A 21,865-nucleotide genomic window follows, 5' to 3' on the forward strand; every position below is an offset into this window, starting at 1 on the left:
CCCTTTGGTGCTCCCAATAATTTCCCAACAGATTGACTTATACCTTTGAAAACCCGCAAAATCCACGTAAAACCGCGCACTCGTGACTCGTCCACCACCTTTACGAATCTTTGATACGTTGGTTCTATTGAATAATAGACGTTGGCACAGAAAGGATAAGTATGGCATGTCGGCTTATTGTGTTTCTACGCAGGCCAGGCCAACAAAAGATTACCTCTGCAGCAAGCATTCACCGGTTAAGTCCGATATGAATACCGAGGTGTGTTTTGTACCATACAAAGCATGGTCGTGTGACTGTCACCGACTCTCGTCTGTGTCTGGAGCTGTACTGTAAGTCACACAACACAGAATTTCCCTTTCGGATACAGGTACATGTTACGATTACCACATGCTTGGATTTCAGGTAAACCACAGGAGGTATATGTGATGTTCTCGTAGGCATACTGCATTGGACTACAGAGGTATTGGGACTCCCACAATATTTCGAAAAAGCACCCGATGGTTCATTTGCTCCTACAGAAGCTGAATACATGTATAACCCTGAACAGATTGTGTCCGGATTTTTGAAAGCATTCCAAGTGCACGTACTACGCCTATTGTATTTGGTTTTTCTAAAGCTTAGCATTTCACCAATCCACGGAACTGTAAAAAAGGAGTGGAGCTGGGTTGTAACGCGTGCAAGGAGTGTGTTTGTTGCGTTTTGTGTTACTGCAGACATAGGTGATTTAACCCTGCGTTGCATCAGGACTGTGTGGATTGTGACCCAAAATGTCGCCTTTTGGTAGGCCCTAAATAGGGTTTATGTTATTCTGTCCCAACTGTCCCTGTTACAACTGTCCCAACTAATTGTGACAGCCAACTATAATTTGGACAGTGCTATACTTGACGCAGGACAAGTTCATGTCGAAACTGATTTGCCAAACCCAAACAATTAAGGTTGTAGTAGTTTTCCTCAGGATTAATCCCTGGAGTTCATGTTCACTAAAACGCGGCAACTCGGTGTTGACAACTTCAGAAGTGAACATGTATTGGTCGGTCATGTAACATGCATACAACATGAATTCTTCCCAATTGCTTCAAACCATTTTGTCAATACTCGGGGAACAACCCTTCAGTAGAGTGAATGACACCTGGGCCGTTTTCCAATACTCGACTTGGGCTTCGTTTCGGGCTTCAACTGTTTTTTTACTTGCTGACTTTGAGGTTATAAGCGCAATTGTAAGTCTGAGAGTGCCACAAAACATCAAGTAAGGTGCAAAAGAGTGAAAAATTACAGTATTTCAATTTAAGTTAAACTCTTCAGGCCCACAATCGAGGATTGGTTTCCTACACGAAGCCTGAGACGGAGACGAAGTTGAGTATTGGAAAACGGCCCTGGATTAGATCGGGTGTAAAAGTGCGCTGCACCAACCAAAACTGATACGATCCAAATAGGTCTACAGTAGATTGGAAAGTGCGACGGCTGCATGCAGATTCACTGCAACAATCAATCAGTCGGCATCGTGCGCAGGTATAGTCAACCTGTTTCATACGTCGAACTTTCATGCGTAGGGCCTACTTAATTAAATCTCTGAAATTGGTTCGTCGCGATTCTGGTACACCACTCTGAACTGGGTGTTTAAATCTTTTCATGAGAATTTATTGTTACTATTCATGATATTTGACAGATTTTAAGTTCCAAGATGACCTTCTGGTATTTGAACCTGGTCACAGTCGAACCTGTGCTCTTTCTCTTCACCATGTCTCTCTTCATGCAATACCCGGTCACCCAGCTGCTTGTGCTCCACAAGGTTTGCCTGTCAATACACAACAGTACCGCAGTATGTGCCAACATCAGCGAAGATGCAGACGAAGAGAATGAGGTGCAGTCTACGGCGGCTCATTGGAACCTGTACCTGACAATAGCCATCAACCTCCCAGGCGCACTCATGTCGGTTATTTACGGTGCCATCAGCGACCAAGTTGGCCGGAGGGGCGTCATGGTCCTGCCCTCTGTTGGACTAATTCTAGGTTCAGTGGGCTTCTTCCTGCAGTCCCACTTCATCCACGCTCACGTGGCTTATCTCCTACCCAGTGCCTTGATCATCGGCGTCTTTGGTAATGTCGGAGCTTCGTACATAGCGCTAATGAGCTACATATGCGACATCACCGAGGTGTCGAGTCGCACTAAACGACTTGGAATCATGGAATCCATGAGTTTCATCGGGGGACCCATCGGCATGATGGCGGCGGGGGCTATGGTGCAGCATCACGGCTTTGAAGTCGTATACTTGCTCATTATCGCATTGAATTCAGTCATCGTCCTCTATATTGCACTCAGACTTGAAGAGCCATCGAAGAGGTCAGTGAAATCCGCTAAAAAACTGAGGAGTATATCACATGTATGGCTGCGCAGAATGTGTCGCCATGTTTCCAGCAGCCTACTTCGAACGTTGAGAGTCTACTTCATTAAGCGAGAAGATAAAAGGAGACGGTACCTGTTGATCATCCAACTGATTGGTATACTGGGCATTGTTGCATTTGCAGGTGAGTTTAGACGTCAGGTTGAAAGGATTATCAGTAGGAAGTAGTTTTGTTTTGTGGATGCGCAAACTTGGAGAAACTATCTCATGATTTCTTGTAAATTGCTATGACACCCATGTTTTGAAAATTCTTTGAGCCATTTTGAACTGATTTTGCTTAAAATGCCCGACTCAGGAAATTAAGTAAGTCATCATGCGTGAACTGCATTAAGAGATATGACAGATGATAGTGCCATGACGCAACGTTAATCTCTTTTCAAACCATTAATATTCCTCTTTTTTTGAAAAGGGGAGTTGGACCTGTTTATCTTGTACACCAAACATTCTCCTCTGACCTGGTCAGCTAGTACCATCGGGATCTATCTCTCTGTCAGGACTCTTCTAAAGGGGGTGCCTCTGGCCATTGGTCTGCCGATACTTTTCGGGTATTTCCGACACCGCTCGGTCAGGTTCGACCTGGTCCTGGCCATGTTGGGTCTGGTTTCCGTCGCTGCGTCCATGATTCTCGTGGCTTTCTCGCATAGTATGTTCATGATGGCGCTAGGTACGATCTCTGATTTGTTAAAGAAATTTGTCAATAATCAGAACATTTCAACCCTCTTTAACCATTTTTCTAAAAGAGTCAAGTTCTCATTCTATTTGACGATACCATGATCTCTAAGCACTCCTGACTACATGTGCATTTCTTATGTGCATCTTTCTAGGCCTGCGATTTTTTTCTCTGTGTGGAAAGATATTTTTAAGGGCAACAAGTTTCATTGATTAAAAATAAAGATTTGTAATTGGACTAGAGAATAAAAAGTTATATTCGATTAATTTGGGACTAATTGATTACATACTTTCCCTCTTTCAATTTTATTTAGTGGCTGGTATAGGCTGCCTGTCTGGATACCCAGGAGCGATCATGGGATCGATCAAGTCCAAACTCGTCCAACCCGACGAATTCGGTAATGGTCCATATATCACGCAATACCTTATGAACCAGGACAATAGAGTCTAGTTTGTTGTATCGTAGTCTTTCCGCCGATTTTAAATTATGAATCTTAGAAATGTTGTAATGATTGAAATCATTGGTACATCCTTAGCAAGCCAACAGGTGCCACGCCCCTCCCCCAAAATGGGAGATGTTTCGTTTGAAATACAATGTTTGGAACAATATCCTTTCCTTCCCAAAGCCTGTAAAAATCCTGGAAATGTAACTTCGGTTCTCGAACAGGCCATAAAATTTTACATATAAAGAAATATCCTCTCCTCAAAAAACTTTTCACAGGTGCTCTGTTTGCGTGCACCGTCCTGATTCAAACCGCATTCGTCGCCGCTGGCTCCCTTCTGTTCAACACCTTGTACTCAGCAACACTGCATGTTTGGCCTGGACTCTCATTCATAGGAATCGGTGCTATTTACATGGTTAATCTAGTCCTTGTTATGTAAGTTCAAAATCAATACAGGCTTTGTATGGTAACTATCTTGCAGGGCAGTCCTTTTGTTCAACAGGAAACCTCCTTTTTGCATACCCTGTGGAACAAAAGCTTCAGCCTGCAAGGTGGCAGCCGTGCAAACCCTCTATAGGTAATTGCATGATTCACGGGAGTTTCTCTGTCTTGATGGTTTTTCTTTGAAATCGGCCCTCACTGTCAATTGGGCGGTTAATGAGTGAAGCCGAACGAAGTCGGCGGATGGGTCTACATGTGGAAGCGTGAATAGAATATTTTTCACAGGTTGTAGGGTATTACCGAGTGCCTGTTCCAGTTTAGGGAAATATTTCGATTCACCCAACGCAAGACAAGATAAATTACATTATTTGTCAAATATTTAGAATTTACAAATGGCCGTTGCAACATTTTGGCGCTTTATTCAAATGTTCCATCTTTGAAAAAAAAGGCAAATGCTTTGTTTTATACATTGTTCCCTGAACGTGTTACTAAAATCTTAAACTTTATATTATCAAAATCACAATTGTTTGTTACCGATTTCTGCTTGCGATATGTACAAACTTAAACCACAGCAACGCTGCCAATCCATTAATACATGTTACTCGCTGTGGCCTTATCCAGCAAAGTAAATGCATCGCGCGTAAGCGTAGCCCAAATATCTTGGTATGATTCGCTCTCGATTTTCCCCTTGGCAGTTACCTGTGGCTTGACATGGCAGATGTAAAACTGAATGAGAACCACACACCGGCCGGTAGGTAGAGTTGACAGTCAACTCGACTATAGTCCCAAGATTTGAGGAAAAAAATTGCCCAGTACCTCTAGTCAGTATGTTTTCACGAGATGTTGACTGCTTTCAAATATATTTGGGTCACAAACCTGCCTTCCTATATACCACTAAGGGTAAGGGTGAAGGGGCTAAGTAAATATTTGTGAAAAATAATCTCTTTCTGCAATTAATGCCACTCAATATTAAAATAAATCCCTTTAATATGTCTTTGAAGATTGTACAGACCAAGGTTCTCTCCTATTTTTAAACATCTGAAATAGGAGAGATGTAGCAAGAAATCCTATTTTTTTCTACAAATATATATCCATGTATAATGTGTGTCTCGGAAAGTGCATGTCCATTTCAAACCTTGCCAAAGTAATCACCCTTCCTCTTGTTTCTTGTCACCGTATGTCACGGGTTCACTACATCTAACTAGGAATCTATTTAGTCCAGTTATTTCTGTGCAAAGTACATTGTATTAAAATGACCGCATGATGTATCACTGAAAATGTCACTCTTTTTTTTTTTCAGAAGATCGGGAGTTTGCTGTGAAACTTCTGAGCGAAACTGAAGATTCCGAAATGGACGATGCGGTTGTGTAGTGATTAATATGCTGGCATAAGTACTTTAGAATGCACCGAATAAGGTCAAGAGCCACTTTTAAATCCCCTTTTAAGCCGTCGGTGCAGTTTTCACCGGACAAAAGGAACCATTTGGGGGTTTGCATCGAGAAAATTTTCCATGACTTAGCAGCACTACAAGACCGCCAGAGCTAGCGATTAAACTGGATATAACGGCATCATCGTCGATTCCTGTCGTTGGAAATGGTTGCCAGGTGTCGACAAGTGTCTCAGGTTGTATGTATCTAGTATGACAAGTTTCACTGATGAATTGGCAGTATTGAGAGAAGGAAGGGAATACAGCTAAAGATCGAGACAGTATCATCATTACGAGCTATAGTGGTGGACTATATGTGAAATACTAGTAACGGTGAATTCGCAGTCCTGTTAAACACAATTTAGTGTCGTATGGGTAGAGCCGTTCAGACATTTGTGATCAGTGTGATTCTAGTTCAGTCACGTCCTCTGAATAAGGACAGGGACCAGTCCAAAGATCGTATAGCGCCGCGTGGGCGCATAGCGATCTTTGGACCAGTCCATTATCGGGCACCCATTATCGGAAACCCAACAGCAATCGTGAGCGAACAGCCAGCATTTTGTTCGAATTTCAACCGGTTCATTTTTTATTTAGTCTGTTAAGCAAAACTTTACGCTCTGCTGACATTTTTCCTGAATTCTCACTGAAAAAGCTTTGAATCGCACATAGCTGCAGAAAGAAAAATGCCGAAGTGACGATCGATCATCTACAATAAATTAACGTCAGTGCAATTTCGTTCAAGAGTTTCACGATGAGAGAGATAGATGCGTGAATACTTGTATGCATGAATTTAGGGTACTAAACGGTACGTGTAGTAATATGCATTTGTCGACTATAAACAGGTGGGAGCTTATCAAAAGGGAAAATGCTCTAATTTGTATAGTTACGCAAATTTTATATTGTTATTTTCAAGTAATCAAGAAATTATGGTTTCTTTTCTGTGAAATTCCAGACTTTCTTCGACGAGACCTGTATCAGTAGTAACATGAAGGGCCATGCTGTGTTATTTTTGTAACTTCGTTTGAATGCACCATGTGTTCTATTCAACATTATCTTCAATTTTTATTTATGGGCGTGTTGGTGCCACTTCGCTTTTTATGCTGATGCAAATTTGCATATTCACGAAGACAGGTGTAGTGACATTCCTGAGGAACTTCATTGTCACATTCAGAGTCAAAATTTACCATTCTTTCGACTATTTTGTTTCTTGATTTTCTTTTTTTTCTTTCGTGATTCTTTGTTATTTCTCTGGATAGGAGTAGGCCAGTATGAAAAGTTTTCTCACAAATATGAACACATTTTGGTTTAGGTTTCCAATTTAGAAAAAATACCAATAAAAATGAACAGACTTTTCCTTCTATGAAATCGCTGACTATTATTTTGTCAGGTAAAGCTTGGACAGTTTACTAAGCGGTCTTTTCAAAAAGGTTATCCTCAAACACCGCAGATGCCAAGGGTGTAGAAAGTTGTGCAAAATAGGTTTCCTAGTAACATTCATGATTGGTGGCTTCTGTTGTAATACTGGTGCAAATACCGACTAGACGGGAAAGGTACAAAGTTTGGTTATGCCTAACAGATTTTAAATATTTGCGATTTAAACATTTCCCATCACAGGGGATTAAAACCGGAGGAAACGTTTTGGATTTGATTCTTCGAATCTTTTTAATAATTTTTACTGTTAAATGGGATGGCCACTATTTTAGGATTTCCGTGTTCCAAGTCTAGCTCCTTTACCTTGTTTTTTTTTTCAAAATCTGGCGTAAAATACTAAAGGTACGCTTTATCACAGATTTGAAATTATTCATCAGAGTAACCGGTATTAATTTTGCCTGCAGAAAATTTAATTCTTTCGTTGTTGCTATAGGCCTAAGTTCCAAAAATGAAAACAGGGTCTTAAAGACCTTCGTACTAATGATGTCACACTTTGCGTGGAAGCTAAGCTTCCTATGAAGTTACATACATGCACATGTACATGTACATGTATTGAAAGATTACACGTAAACAAAGTGTAAAGTCATCACGGGTTCGTCGGTGTGACGTCGCTTCAGTTTAACTCATGCCCAGGCCCAATGCATCAATATAACCACTTTGATTATCGATCCACCCGTTCGTTGGAGTTGGTGGCAACAAAACGTATGCGAAACCGTTTACACGGTAGTGCCGCTCGCTGCCAATTTCCCCAGGCGTAGCTTTAAAATGCATGGAATAAAATTGGGAAATTCAGCAAAATCAAAACTTTTCCCTATCTAGAACAGGAATCCAGAGCTGCGCTCTTGTACTTTGTCAGGACAAAAGTTTCGGATGTTGCCATGAGCTCGGTACGAAAGCCTCGGATGTTTTCAGAGCACTGTAGGTGTAACTCTCGGGATGGCAGCTGTCACACCGAGCACTATGAGCCATATCAAGGTCTGGTTTTTAAGCCCATGAAGTCTGGAAAAGCCTTAGCACATCAATGCTCACCGGGATATTTTGAGTTGGCGGGTCCTTGACTTCAATTTCACGGATTCCTCGTTCCTTATTGAGACTGCAGCTGCAATGACTCTCACATATAACACCGGCAACAGTGGGAATCAACAAATTCCGAGGCTTGTAAAAGGCTATACTTCCAAACATATGCAGCAAGGTATGAGACGGAGAGAACCCCCCCCTGCTTTGTGTTGGTCATTGTCTCGCAGGAATCTGAGGAATTCCTTTCAGACTTCTTGGGGGGATGTGTTAAGCAACAATAGTCTGGAATGTGTATAGGGATTGGACATGTTGGGGGGGTACCCCTCGGTCTCATTTCTTGCTGGGTATACTTCCAAAGGGAAGGACACTGGCATGGAACCACCGAGACAGTGGAGCCGTGCAGAGAAGCCCTTGATGGTTTGCTGGGAGCAGGGCCGGGCCGGCGCACCGAGGTTTTCCCTCCATGTTTGGGGATGTGTTTTGTTACAGTGAAAAAGACGGAAGCCTGTTACCTGAAGCACATCGGACCGCTATTGTTCATAAGAAAATTCCGAAGGTAAAGGGTTATGCACGGCAGCCGTCTTCTCGGTGATTTTTTTCCATAGGGAAACAACGTGTATGTGCGTGACCCCCATAACAAAAGCACTGATCAGTGGCTGCCCCGCATATCACTTATACATCTATTGTGAATATTTATGCCTGTCGAGTATGCCGCCTCCCTATACCCTGCTACATGTACACGTACATTGTACCAGTTCAAACACCTGTCACAATTGAGTGAACATATTACATAAATTATAAGTGTTGATGTGGCAGTTTTGGCACTGTTCTCTGTTAGAATGAGAGAATCAGAACCAAGGAGATAGAAATAGAGAACCCAGCCGACGAGCAGAATTGAACGGGTGTGCTTGACCGTTTCCACCTATCATCAACTCTGGAGTCCACCGTTGAGTTAGTAGTCATAATGGGGGTACTGCGTATGGTAACGGTAGAACCAGTTAGGTTCTTATTCACAATGGCGCTTGCGATGCACTCATTAGCCAGCAGGGACCTAGTACACCGGAAGGTATGTCTTTCAAGGCTCAATGAAACAATGTGTGGTAAGGGTGAAGGCTCGCCGGACCTGGCTGGGAACACCTCTTACAGCCGAGCGATTCAAGAAGATGTTGCATCTTTTTGTTTCTATCTCGACATCTGTGCAAACCTCCTCGGTATCCTGGTCTCGAGTGTGTTCGGCTCAGCCAGTGATAGATTTGGTCGGCGAGGGCTCCTTCTTTTACCCTCACTAGGCCTGATACTGGGATCTGTTAGTTGTTTAATGCAGTCCTACTTCCTACTTCTCCCACTGTACTATATGTTCTTCAGTTCGGCCCTGACGGGTCTGTTCGGTTTCTACCAGGCATCTTACATCGCCACCATGAGCTGTATATGCGATATCACAGACCATTCAGATAGAAGTTTCCGGCTGGGGGTTATGGAGTCTATGGGGTTGATAGGTGGGCCAATCGGCATGGTACTGGTCTCTCCCTTGCTCCACACCGACTACTACGCCGTAGTCTTTTTCATCGTTATTCTCAGCCAAGTGGCTGTTCTTGCCTACGTCCACTACTGGCTAGAGGAGACGGTCGATGTTCGAGCGTTTCAGGACAACTCGAGGGACTCTGGTGGTGTGACCAGTGGTCAGTCGCCCCAAAGTATTTGCTCTGTTGTTGGCTGGAGTTTGAGAAGGACTCTGATGATTTATGTGATATGGAGGACAGAGAATAGGAGGCAGTTGCTACTGATCAACCAGACAGTCGGCGTATTGTCCTCAGTCGGATCCTCAGGTACATGGTCCATTTTATTTTAGTTGTGGGTGCGAAATGTTGAAAAGGTATTTCGTAACAAAATCTAGTCTGAATTTACTTTGTGGGTTTCGTTTGTTTCAGTTCGCTCATTCTTTTCTAAAAATCGTCTATAGCTTAGTTACGGGCGCTTCTCAGACTTTATTCGACAGTGCCACAAGTGTTTTGATGGTTGTGACTGTGCGTGGGGAAGATTTCTAGACATGGATATCGCTATCTCGACAGTGACATCAGCCAACTATAACATGCCCAACTTAGAATACCCAAAAGCCCAACTTATGAATGGCAAATACTGAAGCATTTGAATTTTGTGGCCCATGCATGAACCTGATATGCCACATTTTCAAACTTTCTTAAATAGATGCATGAATGTGTAGAGTAATATCATATCTTTATTTGCTAAAATCTCAACAGCTAGGGTGGCCTAATTTTTTAAATATAGAAGGCAGTATTGTTCTCACCAAACAGAAAATTCCAAGAAGCAAAAACTTTGACTAGATTTTGCTCAGTTTCATGTCTGTGTGGAATATCAGGTTCATACGGTGGCTGATCTCCGCCAGGAATACACTTTTTTATTTTAAGGCATTACAGCGCCCTATTTTAAGGCGTAATAACGTCCTATTAACGTCCGTTATAACAACCGATTGCGGGTAATAACGCTCTGCTCCCTGCAGACAAAGGGGCTTTTATCATATACCTTATAAGATTCGAACCGTCCAAGCATGGCCACAGTAACCGTTCCAAATACTATGCGCATAAAAGGAGCCACGCGTGTTATTGCGTGGGCGCCGTAGAGCGTTATTACGTCGTAATAGGGCGTTACTGCGCCGTAGAAGGGCGTTTATTACGCCTGAAATTAGGGCGTTTTACGCCCTAAATTAGGGCGTTACAACCCCGTATTAGGGCGTTATAACGCCGTAAAATAAAAAAGTGTGTACCTGGCGGAGATGAGCCACCGTAGGTTCATGCATAGGGCTACAGAAGTCAAGACCAGTCTCATAGGGTTTGGGCACAGCAGCGGCGTCGCCAGGACTCTGAACGGGGGGGGGGGGCAAGCGGTGGGCTTCACGCTAAAGTGGGGAGGGGGCTGACTGGCAGCTTATTTGGTTTTGGGGTTCGAAAATTTTTCCGTTTCTGAAATGCAAATGTGTGTGTGTGTGTGGGGGGGCGATTTTCATGGGGGGCACGTCCCCTTAGCCACACCGCCGTTGCACAGGATGTCAAGTGATGTGGTATGGAACTCTTGCCATCATGTGTGATGAAAGAAAACTTTACGGCTGGTCCAAGCATTGCGCTAAAACGGGACTAAAATGGATGGATTAAAGATCTGGTGTATTTGCAAGCTTTCATTCCAAGTACACAGTGATCCCAAGCAAATTATTAAACACGATCAATCAAGTGGTGGACTCTCTGGCACACTTTAACCTTTTCTGACAACAAAATGAAAAGGTCACATGCATGTCTGTAAATTTTTTAATGACAGAAACAAATTCTGGTACAGCATGCGACCTTCTGTATGGATGAGAATGAACAGTGGAATAGGTTGAGGGGTAAAAAAAAGCAGTTGGAGCAGGTTGACCTCCATGGGAAGGATTGCGTAATGTATCGAAAATATAAGGTTATAATTTGACTGAGTGCCGAATGCATTGCAAACAATGATGGATGGGAATGGGAGAGGATGGACGGGAGAGGATGGGCATGCGCTGATGGCCTGTTGAAACTATCATCCGATAGATACACCCTGCGATCGATACAAGAAACTGAATTTCCTAAGACTTTGCGGTTCGTAAAACTGACGCCATACAAATTCAAATAAATCAGGGTAAGCTTAATACTGCCAACGATTAAACAAACTTACATCTTCAGAGGTTGATATTCAAACTGAAATTAACGATCCCTTAAGCGAATGTTGACACGAATGTCTATTGGGAAATGAACATACATGTATGTCAAACTTTACAAAGAACTCTCGGCATCATCCAGGATACAGTTGGATTAAATAATAATCAATAAGAACACGACCCAAAAAACAAAAGAAAATTTGGCCTGTTCTGTGAAAATGAGCTATAACTCTGACGTCGCCAGAGCCTTCTTTGAGTTGAGCACAGGGGAGGAGCTTTTTAATGAAGCTTCCATTTTATCGACTTCTTTAAGTTTTGACGCCTCGAAACAAGATGGGTTACGCTGTAGCAGGCAGAAATTCACCCAGCCTATTTCTGTCCGTGTATGAATAAATATCACTGTTTATCACAAATCGGCTTTCGTATAACTATAGGCCTAGTTGAAGGAATTGTAACATGCTAACGATTACAGAAATTGAACGTGAAAATATGGGGGTACTAAGTTCCCGGTGAAATGCTATAAAATTTCACATATAATCTCAATTGTTAACAATTGTTTGAAATATTCAGATATGTCGAAATACCTTATTAAATAGGAGGCGAAAAGTGAACCCGAACACGAGTTTGTCCTCGATTTTGTTTCTTATATGAAGTGCAAAATGAACTTTAAAGTGCGCCCCTAATGATTTTCTTACGAACTTGTGGTTAGTTATGAAGTGGAAGTAATAATGATTCATTAGAATTTATCAACTTTAATAGAACCTCTTAAATGTTCATATGGGATTTTCTGATTTTTATTTTTTGTTAGGTGCGCCACGTTGGGGAACATTCAGCTGAGTTTTTGCTCAATTTCGGGACGCCGCCATATTTTGATTTCGGGTGAAAAAAAAATCAACAAAGGTTCAATGGCGTGTATTATGAGGATATAGCGCCAGCATTTAACCCAATTAATTTGCTGTTGCTTTTCAACAAGAGATTTAGCAACAGTGTACAAGGAAAGCCACGTGGAAGTCGCAGTGCACAACGTTAGGGAACTCTACTATACTAATCCGTGGATAAATGACGCTGCTAGTGTACATTTGTTACGCGAGCGTTCCTAAACGCCCTACCCCTCGAGCGAGATGCCACTGCAGGAATGCACTTTTAATCATCGTCTCCTGGTTTAACAGGATCATTGTCAATGCCTGCGTAAGGAGCCCTGAATGCCCCTTCAGGATTTTTTTCTGTGTATGGTTCATTTTGATTGTTTCTGACTTTTGCCGTCAGGGGAAATTGACGTGACCCGCCTGTACACCAGCAAGCCGCCATTGAGTTGGGCTCCCTTCACCCTCCTCGCGTACCTCTCCGTTAAGGATGCCGTCAGGGGTATGATCCTGGCCGTGGGAATGCCGCTGCTCTACGTGCACATCAGCCATTGGAGTATCCGATCGGACATGATCCTCGCCATGATCACGTTGTTGTCATCGTCGGCTTCGCTTGTGCTGAGGGCCTTTGCCTCCAACACCCTCATGATGATGCTAGGTATATAGGCCAGTTGTTTCCCCGAGGCTTTCTTGTGAAATGCCTTTTAATGGTAATCGTTGCATGCGATGTACGCCTGTGAAAACGGGGGGGGGGCCTGAGAAAACTACCAATATTTCCCCTTTTTCTGATTTCTCATTGGCATGCCTCATTATTCTAGTCATGAGTTTGGCAGTTATGACTTACTGAGAAGGGACACTGTTTTGAAATGTTATACCGATGATGGGTCCTGTATTCGACTTCACTTCGTACCTGTAAAATGCGCCTCGCATAATCATAAAAGTTTAGTCACAACTTTCGCTTGTACCCTCTGTCATTCATACCCAAGATGGTCGGTGACGACTAATCCCTCACAAAACATAATGAACAAAACGTTAAGCGCGATGATCATCTTATTACCACCATGATCCATTGGCTAAGCTTGACCCAGAACCTACAAGTAAAACAATGCTGTGGGATTGGCCGTCCACCGAGTTACGTCTTCGTACAATTACAATTCTGTCAATCAAGGTTTAGGGTTCGGTAATAAAGTAAAGAATAGGCCTAGAGAAGGATAGCAAGGCTGTCATCTTGCAGGCCAGTGTTTTTGTTCTGCCATGCAAGATGGCTACCACGCAAAGTCTTAAAGCCCCCATAGATGTCAATTTTAAAAACCCTTTATCAATTTCTTTGCAGTGCCTTTGGTTGGATGTTTAAGTGGATTTCCGAACACGCTCATTTCATCCATCAAGTGCAAGCTAGTAGATTCTAATGAATTCGGTAATTATTAAGAGTGAATAGTACGAAAGCCCTGTAGTGCCCTCGAAGTATATATTTCCACAACGTAAAGTATATTTTGTTCGAAGTTCATTTTATGAAATATATTTTTTTCGACTTTGTTTGTACGAGGTATATATTTTTCCAAAGTTTGTTTGTATGAGATAAAAATTCTCCAGTTCGTTCTCGTGAGATCTGTTTTCAGAAAACTGTTTATATTTTTGGAAACAAATAGTTTTTTGAGAGATATGTTTTAAATGTTGCGTGTAATGTAAGTTGTAGCATCGTTTATAATGTTGATATTTGCAGTGAAGTGTAGAATAAATTCCGAATTTGGCGTGCCATAACCTCAAATTAAAAACTATGTATAATTACTAGTAGACTCTATTAATGTTCTCTCCGTTTCATATTATAAGGTTGTATATTCTCATTTGATTTCAGGGGCTGTGTTTGCCTGTACGATGCTTATTCAAACAATATGCCATCTGTCAGGAAGAGCCCTTTTCCAACTTCTATACACCGCTACCTTGCCAATCTGGCCACGCCTACCCTTTCTGGTCATGGGCATCCTTTTTGTCACATTTTTATCCATAATAACGTAAGTTTTGCTGTTTAGTTAATATGCACTGCTTATGAAGTTTCTGAGGGTGTTTGTCAATTATCGAATACGGAAACTTGGAGATTATGTTGGCACTTGAAACTGACGACAAAACAGGTGTGAAAACTGCGGATAGTCGGTTGGGATGGTATATGGACCTACCGGAATGCAATGACGTAACTAAGGGTTGCCCCTCCCTCAGAAATTTCGCCCTAGTTACGTTATGTGTTGTCACACTTTTTGTGGCAAATTTTTGTGAAGGAGTTTTTTTTGAACTGTGAGTTAAAAAATCAAACTCGAAGACTTAGTCGGGGTAATTATGTGTTATCGGGACACAAAAGTCGGAATCAGAGACCGAGACGGTGAAAAATCACAACCTTGAAACTACCGGGACATTTCTCATACCGGAATGTTTGCGGAAATCTTCCAGCCATTTACATGTACCATCTTTGGATTGGTCTCGACACGCAGGAGACATTGATTTTTATAAAACAGATTTCTCGCCTGTGGATCTTCAGTTGTCGGTCTCGGACTCATTAGGTCTGTCTGGGGGCTTCGAGTTTCAACTGAAACGCTGATGACAAGGGCAAAGGTTCTCATTGACAGGTTGTTGACTTGAGTGTGGTTGTAATGATGTTGAATTTAATTACGATGTGGGTGATAAGTTTGATGATGATGGCGATATAAGGACGATGATAACGTGTATTTAACTTAGGATAACCAGAATTGCGTGGTACAATTGATGGCAAGAAACAAAATGTAAATTCACTCCATGAATTTTGCCAAGTGAGATTTGAAGCTTTTCATCGTGGAGGTAGTAAGTAAACTAAACAGGTTTGCGGTAGCACCATGGCTATATTTCTCTTTGAATGATTTCTTCTTTTCAGAACCCCACATACCCAAAAGTGATGTATCCACGGTGCTATCTCGAACTAATCTAATATTGCTAATTTTTGAAGTCTATTTTTTTTCAATTATTTCTTAAATACAGGTACATGTGGTGTTTGAGTGGCCATCTTGTTAAGAAAGGTAACTAGCTTGGGCCGGTTCAAAACTGAAATCCTTCCAAAAAATACAGCTAATTTTGCCCCTTACGAGGTCCTAAAGTGCTTTCCGATGTAATGATTTCCCTGTTGCAGATAAAATGGATGCTCGGCAGCAGTTGATCAACTCGTATGGTGGCGGTGAAGAAGAAACGGAATTGTTCTCCTCCCCCAAGACAACGAAATGAGTTCTGAAAGCGTTTAGCTAGGTCAAGAAAACTGTTCTGTACAAAAATGTATCTTTGTTCACGAAGTAATAACCAGGTACGCATCATGTCTTCGGTGAGGGACAAGATGGTGACGGGGCCGATGTGACATACCCAGCAATTCCTGTACAGGCCTATTCAGTCTGCATTTAGAAGATTTGTAACGGGTTCCATGTTTCTTTCCCCAAAACACCAACGTATATTCATTATACTGTGTACTCAGTGTTTGTTTGAAAGCTTGCGAAAAAAAAACACAAACTTGATTATTACTCGGGCAGGACGTGAACTCACGACCTCCAGCCTACTAGTCCAGAAGTCTTAACCTCTCGACCACCGAGCTTGCTGAGATTGGCTGGTCGGTCCAGCCGTCGGCTGTTAGGGCAAAACCCGTTATTAAATTTAACATCTTGAAATAGTCTCCGTGGAGATTGTCTATCTGAAAACCTTTTACAGCAGAGGGAACTCGGTAATTCAACCCCCCCCCGCCAGGCTACATTTCACGTGTTTTACAGGCAAAGATTTTTCACCTCGATTAAAACTGCAAATCGCACGTAGTTGTAGCGGTCATGCTCAAAATCTACATATATAGAGATTTTATGAGCATGCACATCGATGCTGGTAAGTTACCAGCATCGAAGCCTTTGTTTTTTGCTGGAAAATGTTAACTGTACTATACCAATGCGTTGTGTTTCCAAAACGAATCCGTGGTTCGCACGAGCAAACAAGTCATGAAGACATCACCTGCCGCTGGAATCCAGGTGAGAAATGGTCTTCCAAAACATTAAGAGGATGGGGTTCGTGAGAGTCGGTGCTCGTTTCAAGATTAATGTAAACCGCATCATTGCATGAGCACTACAGTAATAACCTTGGAAAAGCTTTTATCTAATAAATTACAGCGGTGAGTGGATTACAATAACATAGCTAAGGTAGACTCGTTTGGGTTTTAAGCTAATCGCTTTCAAACCACAAAATGTATAAGACAGATTTTGCCGATAGCAATATGTATACAATGGTTGTGGGGTTATCGTTGATATTCGAGTCACATGTCTGTTTCATTAATGAATGAATTATCTTAAATTAATTGGAAACTGCATCTAACAATGAACTAAAAATAGGGAAGCTCGGGCGTCGTGAAGTGGGGGGCGACGGGTATGCTTGAATCCCCTGGATGAAGCTGAAATAAAAAGGAGAAAAGTTGAAGCGAAAGTAATGATTTCCACATCACCAGTGTTCTTGAAAAACAAAAACAAAAAACAAACCAAAAAAAAAAAATTGACTTTCCACTGTTAGTTGATTGCAATTTCTTAGCCAGTTAGTGCTTTTGTTGTTTTACGTAATCACATTTGCCACCTAAAATGTTTGTAATTTTCTTTATTGTTCGCCGTGGAGTTAAAAACAAGCTGTGGTCTTTATTCAGTGCAGTTGGCCACAGGGCGTTGGCTCCGTCTCGTTGTCATTTACAGTCCCTTTCGTATTTTGTTGGAGGCCGGTGGCCTTATTAAATGTTTACGAAAGCAGACATTTTGATTTCTTTTGAGTTTTCTTCAGTCTGTTCGATAGCCTCATTTCACCCTTCTCCCGAGCCGGTTCTTTGAGCTTTGTAAGGCTTTGCCCTCCCCTCCCCGCGGAAAGCCCCCCCGGAAAGCTCACTGCATATGAATTTCTTAGCGTAACCTAAGCGACGAGCATCCGCTGGGAAGCGGAAATCCATAAGAACACCTCCCAAAACAGCACTTTTTTCTTTTTGAGAGCATAACTTTGGAACGCTCAGTGTTTTCAATTTTGTTCTTTCGGCAAGTTGAATGTTCATTAGTCCTTTTTCTAATAGTATAACAATAGTAGTTTTGAATCACTTTGAAGACCCGTCAATTTCGAAGTATTATTTTTATAGCGGCGCTAACGATTTTCAGGCCGATTTCGGTCACACCTCGGCTCACTGCAAACTCATAACTTCGGAAGCCCTCAACCAATTTTTTCGTTCGAGCTCTAAGTCAAAGAGCACAAATTTGTCTAAATATGATGTTAGAATCAAGCTGATTGGCCGATATTAACGCCCGTCCATTTTAACTTGAACTTTTTGCTCCAATCAGAAAGGTTGTTTAAAACCTTATTAGCATGTGAATACCAATAGTTCAATCCCTTATTCACGGGTGAACGAACACCTCACAGACCTACATGAACTGTTAAGTTTGAAGGTGCATGGATGTTGACTCCTCCAATAAGCAGTTATTGACTAGCCGACCGACTGGCTCATGACTTTTTTAATGCACAATATCAGATGCGGCATAGTGTGATTGTTTAAGCTACATGCTAAACTGGAATTAAAAAAAAAATTGTAACAAAAACGGAACCACCAAATTAAATGAATTCACAACCTACATATTTATTCATAAAGGACATCCCGTTTGATAGAAATTATATTAACCTCACTACATTGTGGGAGTGTAGTTTGTGAATCCTTATCTCCTCAAAACTGTCAAGGTTTTGTTCAGAACTAGATTTGACGGCAAGCCTTTTTGCGATGTCAATGGTGTTTCAAAAGAATGGTTACAGTAATAATATTCAAATACACGAACCGAGCACCCGAATAAAACGGTCGATATAATCTAAACGCGGGGTTTTGTAGACATTTGAAGCACGTCATTTCTTACATTCTTCCTTTATACAGGCGTAAAAACTACACAATATTTGCTTTTCTCTCATGCTCCCCCCCCAAAAAAAAGTATACTCAAGAAAAGGTCGATGGTCGATGGACCTTTCTGCCAAGTTTATGAGGAGTCATGGAGTGTACCGGCCGTAAGCTCTTCCCCAGGCTAAGTCGTGATGACCCCTACTTTCTTGTTTTTTTTAATTTCCAGACAAGTGAAGGCGTTGGCATAACTCATTTACGGTTGCGGGCGAATGAAGAAGCTGCCATAGACACCAGCGATAAATGCCTCGCTTAAAAAACAAAAAACAGGAAAAAATACACATTTCTCAGGAGTTCAAGACACATATCAAATTAAAGCTCCTTTCGCAATCTTTAATTTTACTTTCAATTCTATCCTGAGATAATCACCCTTAAAAACAGTAGTGAAGCCCATCAACATCTTGAAAATCAATGTCTACGCTCCATTGCAAAGCAGATCGATTTAGAGAGCCCTGTTTTGTCCAATATTTTCTGAAACACATCATGTCAGTCCTGCTGGTAGCCTCCATGCTGCTTTTTATACAAACTATCCAGTCCATGTATGTACCACAAAATACTCAAATAGAGAATTTGAAGTCAGGCAAATCAATAATTTGCCCACACAGGCAACACTGACCTGCAACTTTCAAAAGATGTAGTCAGTTGAACACCACTGTGTGGCAGACAAGCAGCGCTTGTAAGGAGCAAACCGTCCAGTAAACAATTATGATTGAATTCAAGCTTTGTTGATATGTACTAACACTTTTAGTTACCACAGATGCAACTGATTGATCTTTACAAATTGCTAAACTTTTCAGAGCTCTGTAACATACATTTGTGTTGATATCTTGACAAAAGCTCCAGTGAAATTAATGTACATATATATTTTGAATTCGAATGTATTAAAGGAAAGTGTTTCAACGGGCTTGAAATTTACTTCTAACCTCTCCACCTTAAGATGTCTTACATTTTAAATGCACTGCCTTGACATCTGCAAACTTTAATTTTAAAGAACAAATAAATACATCAAATCTTACTTGAGTTTTCATTAATGGAGTAAGAATGATCAAAGATACTTGACTGAAATAGAATTAAGATGATGGATGTTTAAGTGAGTGGGTAGCAAGAAACTTTCAGTGAAGGGGGTTTGACCCAAAAAATCCTGAAATCCGTGGGCCACAGAAAAGTCAACAAGCATAATAATAAATAATATTTGCCATAATGCCAGCTGAACAAGTTCTGTGTGAACTGGGCTTGGAACCTATTTATCATTACACCAAGAACCAGGGTGTTTGACTCTTAAAAAAGATAAGGCACACCTAGGCACCTTGCACTCTATAAATAACATTTTTTCATTACGCATTCAAGTTCAGCCCTTAGAGTTACTATTACATAACATCATTACCTTTACATTGTTTCTGATGTACTATACTGGTAATTCGAAGTTGGAACGTTATCCTGATATGTGCCAAGGTATGATTTTTTTTTGCTCACCCTAAAATAGTGAATGATACAGGATTATTTAAAGAGGTTACAATGTGCGTTATCGAAAGTCAAGATGCAAACACATGTCTCACGACAATCTGAGGTGCTCATGAGTGGCAGTCAGGTGGTAACAGGAAGCTCCTAGAAGTTCTACACTTCCTTTCTCAGACCGTCACATTAATTCATCATTCATGACAACTTGGTGGAGTTCTTCTGAGTTTCTGCACAAGTCATGCCAATCTGCGTCCTATTCACCGTACATGAAGTTACACTTGAGCACATCACGAGGTCAAGTTCTGTTCTCGGCGGTCTCTTTCTTCCTCCAGCTGTTTTGTCAAGGCAATCTGTTCCTCCAGGTCCCTTCGGTTTTGTTGTTTCCTCCGTTGCCTCTCTAAGTCCCTCTGAACACCTTGACGCAGCCTCTGTTGACAGAAATTCATCACAGACACACTACTCAACATGAGATTGTCTATGCTCAGTGCAAAGGCCCAAGGTCAGGTGTATCAAGTGCTAATGATATAGCAATGCCATGCACTGATTAACCAAGCAATGAGCTTGATATATGTGGAAAATGAAAAGACTTTTTGTTGAAAGAAAAGTGACAAATTACTGGTTAACTTGGGTAAATTCACAACATTAAACCCCTTCAATGTTCGCAATGCATTATGGGGCTTTGAATGACAAACAGGCAATGCATTATATGCATAAACCTCAGGGGAAGTGAACCAGTAAGAAATCAATTTTACAGTTTACTTCAGAATATTTTAAAGTATCTGCTCATCACCTCACAGATACATGCGTACATGTAGTACACAAGGAAGATTTTCAAAATAAATAATTTTTCATATGTTTGTGAGATGAAAAATCACCCTCAATTATCTTTTTATTAAAGCGCACAAGTGAAAATAACGTGATTGGTCAATGCGGAATGAATGAGCTACAAGTCGTGATATTGATTGGCCAATACCAGGACATTGATAGTCACGATTTTATTCAAAGCACGGTCCATGACAAAAATGTGTGTTGTTGGAAGGACTTCCCTGAATTTTTCTTTTCTGCAATACTTTAAACTTTGTGAATATCCACATCCCAAATCTGAATGCAACACTCTGTGAGAAGAGGATGGCTTGAATTGGAATATGTAATAAAATGGAAGCAGATTAACATTTTGAGGGTACACTTCTCCCATTGGGTTGTGCATATTAATTGTTTGTCACCCCAACCTACTTCGAAAACTACTAAAACACTAACTCTGTGATACTCCGTGTGACTTAGGAGAGACAAGGTTTAGCTTTTTTAGCTTTTTAGGAGGTATAGATTAAGCAGGTATGCTGACAGGGGAAAATTTGATAATAATTTTCTTACGGCTGTGAACCATTTCACCACAAACATTCGATTTTAAAACCCTATAGCGTTAAAACGCCATGTAAACCTTGTCTCCTCTAAGTCACATGGCGTATCACAGAGATAGTGACTTAGAACCCACCATGCCCATAATGCATTGCGAACGTCGAAAAGGTTTATTCAACTTCTTAACTCCACCTAAGAATTACCTAGTACAATATTATAGCTTGTTTGGTTGAGCATGTCGAGAAATACGCTGGAAAATGTGGAGGTGAAAGATTAAGTATAACTGACTGTATGTTTGAAGTTCAATCAAGGTTGGAATGGTCATGATGGAACATGTACTACCACGACTACCAATTCAATTTCCTCAACGTGCACATGATGCAGACGTCTAGTTAACATCCTCACTTACAGCTTGGTCGGATTTCTTCTTATAATGAACACCTGCAATGATCCCAGCTGCAATCACAACAGATGCAGCAACAGAAACTTTGGATCCAGTTGACATTTTCTCTTTTTCCATTCATCCACAATACATAAAAATCTCAAAATGCGAACCGCGCCCTCAAGAGTCCATTTATTCATTCTTCTTTTATGGGGGGGCTGTTCTGTAAAATTTTATAGGATGAATATTTAAGAGCGATAATACTTCTATAAAAATATTTTCAAAAATAATTTGCAGTATATTTTTGTAAATTATGATACTTTGAATGAAATATTTTTCTCT

The 21,865-nt window shown here is 41.2% G+C and overlaps 3 protein-coding genes across 11 annotated transcripts; 2 read left to right on the forward strand and 1 right to left on the reverse strand.

Annotated features, from left to right (window-relative positions):
* The first annotated feature begins 8 nt into the window (after positions 1-8).
* Positions 9-7,455, forward strand: LOC110983221 (proton-coupled folate transporter-like). 8 transcript variants are annotated; one of them, XM_022242301.2, is made up of 7 exons: positions 9-403; positions 1,668-2,526; positions 2,812-3,066; positions 3,386-3,469; positions 3,793-3,949; positions 4,651-4,706; positions 5,259-7,455. In XM_022242301.2, exons 1-7 carry the CDS (start codon positions 389-391, stop codon positions 5,324-5,326), a joined length of 1,494 nt encoding a protein of 497 aa, XP_022097993.2. In that variant the 5' UTR covers positions 9-388; the 3' UTR covers positions 5,327-7,455. The 8 variants fall into 8 exon arrangements, with proteins under 8 accessions (XP_022097993.2, XP_022097987.2, XP_086999273.1 ...); XM_022242295.2 differs by having other exon boundaries at positions 5,256-7,454; XM_087143147.1 differs by having other exon boundaries at positions 1,773-2,526; positions 5,256-7,454.
* A 953-nt stretch (positions 7,456-8,408) lies between these two features.
* On the forward strand, positions 8,409-17,157 carry LOC110983217 (lysosomal proton-coupled steroid conjugate and bile acid symporter SLC46A3-like). 2 transcript variants are annotated; one of them, XM_022242290.2, is made up of 6 exons: positions 8,480-9,655; positions 12,781-13,035; positions 13,711-13,794; positions 14,233-14,389; positions 15,381-15,418; positions 15,529-17,157. In XM_022242290.2, the coding sequence occupies exons 1-6, from the start codon at positions 8,794-8,796 to the stop codon at positions 15,618-15,620; spliced, it is 1,488 nt and encodes a 495-aa protein (XP_022097982.2). In that variant the 5' UTR covers positions 8,480-8,793; the 3' UTR covers positions 15,621-17,157. The 2 variants fall into 2 exon arrangements, with proteins under 2 accessions (XP_022097983.2, XP_022097982.2); XM_022242291.2 differs by lacking the exon at positions 15,381-15,418 and having other exon boundaries at positions 8,409-9,655.
* A 1,477-nt stretch (positions 17,158-18,634) lies between these two features.
* LOC110983190 (protein PET117 homolog, mitochondrial-like) lies at positions 18,635-21,692 on the reverse strand. The gene is made up of 2 exons (XM_022242243.2): positions 21,551-21,692; positions 18,635-20,213 (listed from the first exon to the last, which is right to left on the reverse strand). The coding sequence occupies exons 1-2, from the start codon at positions 21,659-21,661 to the stop codon at positions 20,073-20,075; spliced, it is 252 nt and encodes an 83-aa protein (XP_022097935.2). The 5' UTR covers positions 21,662-21,692; the 3' UTR covers positions 18,635-20,072.
* Between the last annotated feature and the right edge of the window lie 173 nt (positions 21,693-21,865).

Source organism: Acanthaster planci, linkage group LG01, assembly GCF_054643075.1.
Source record: "Acanthaster planci isolate LZ-2023a linkage group LG01, COTS_SCS, whole genome shotgun sequence".
In the NCBI taxonomy this organism is placed as follows: Eukaryota; Metazoa; Echinodermata; class Asteroidea; order Valvatida; family Acanthasteridae; genus Acanthaster; species Acanthaster planci.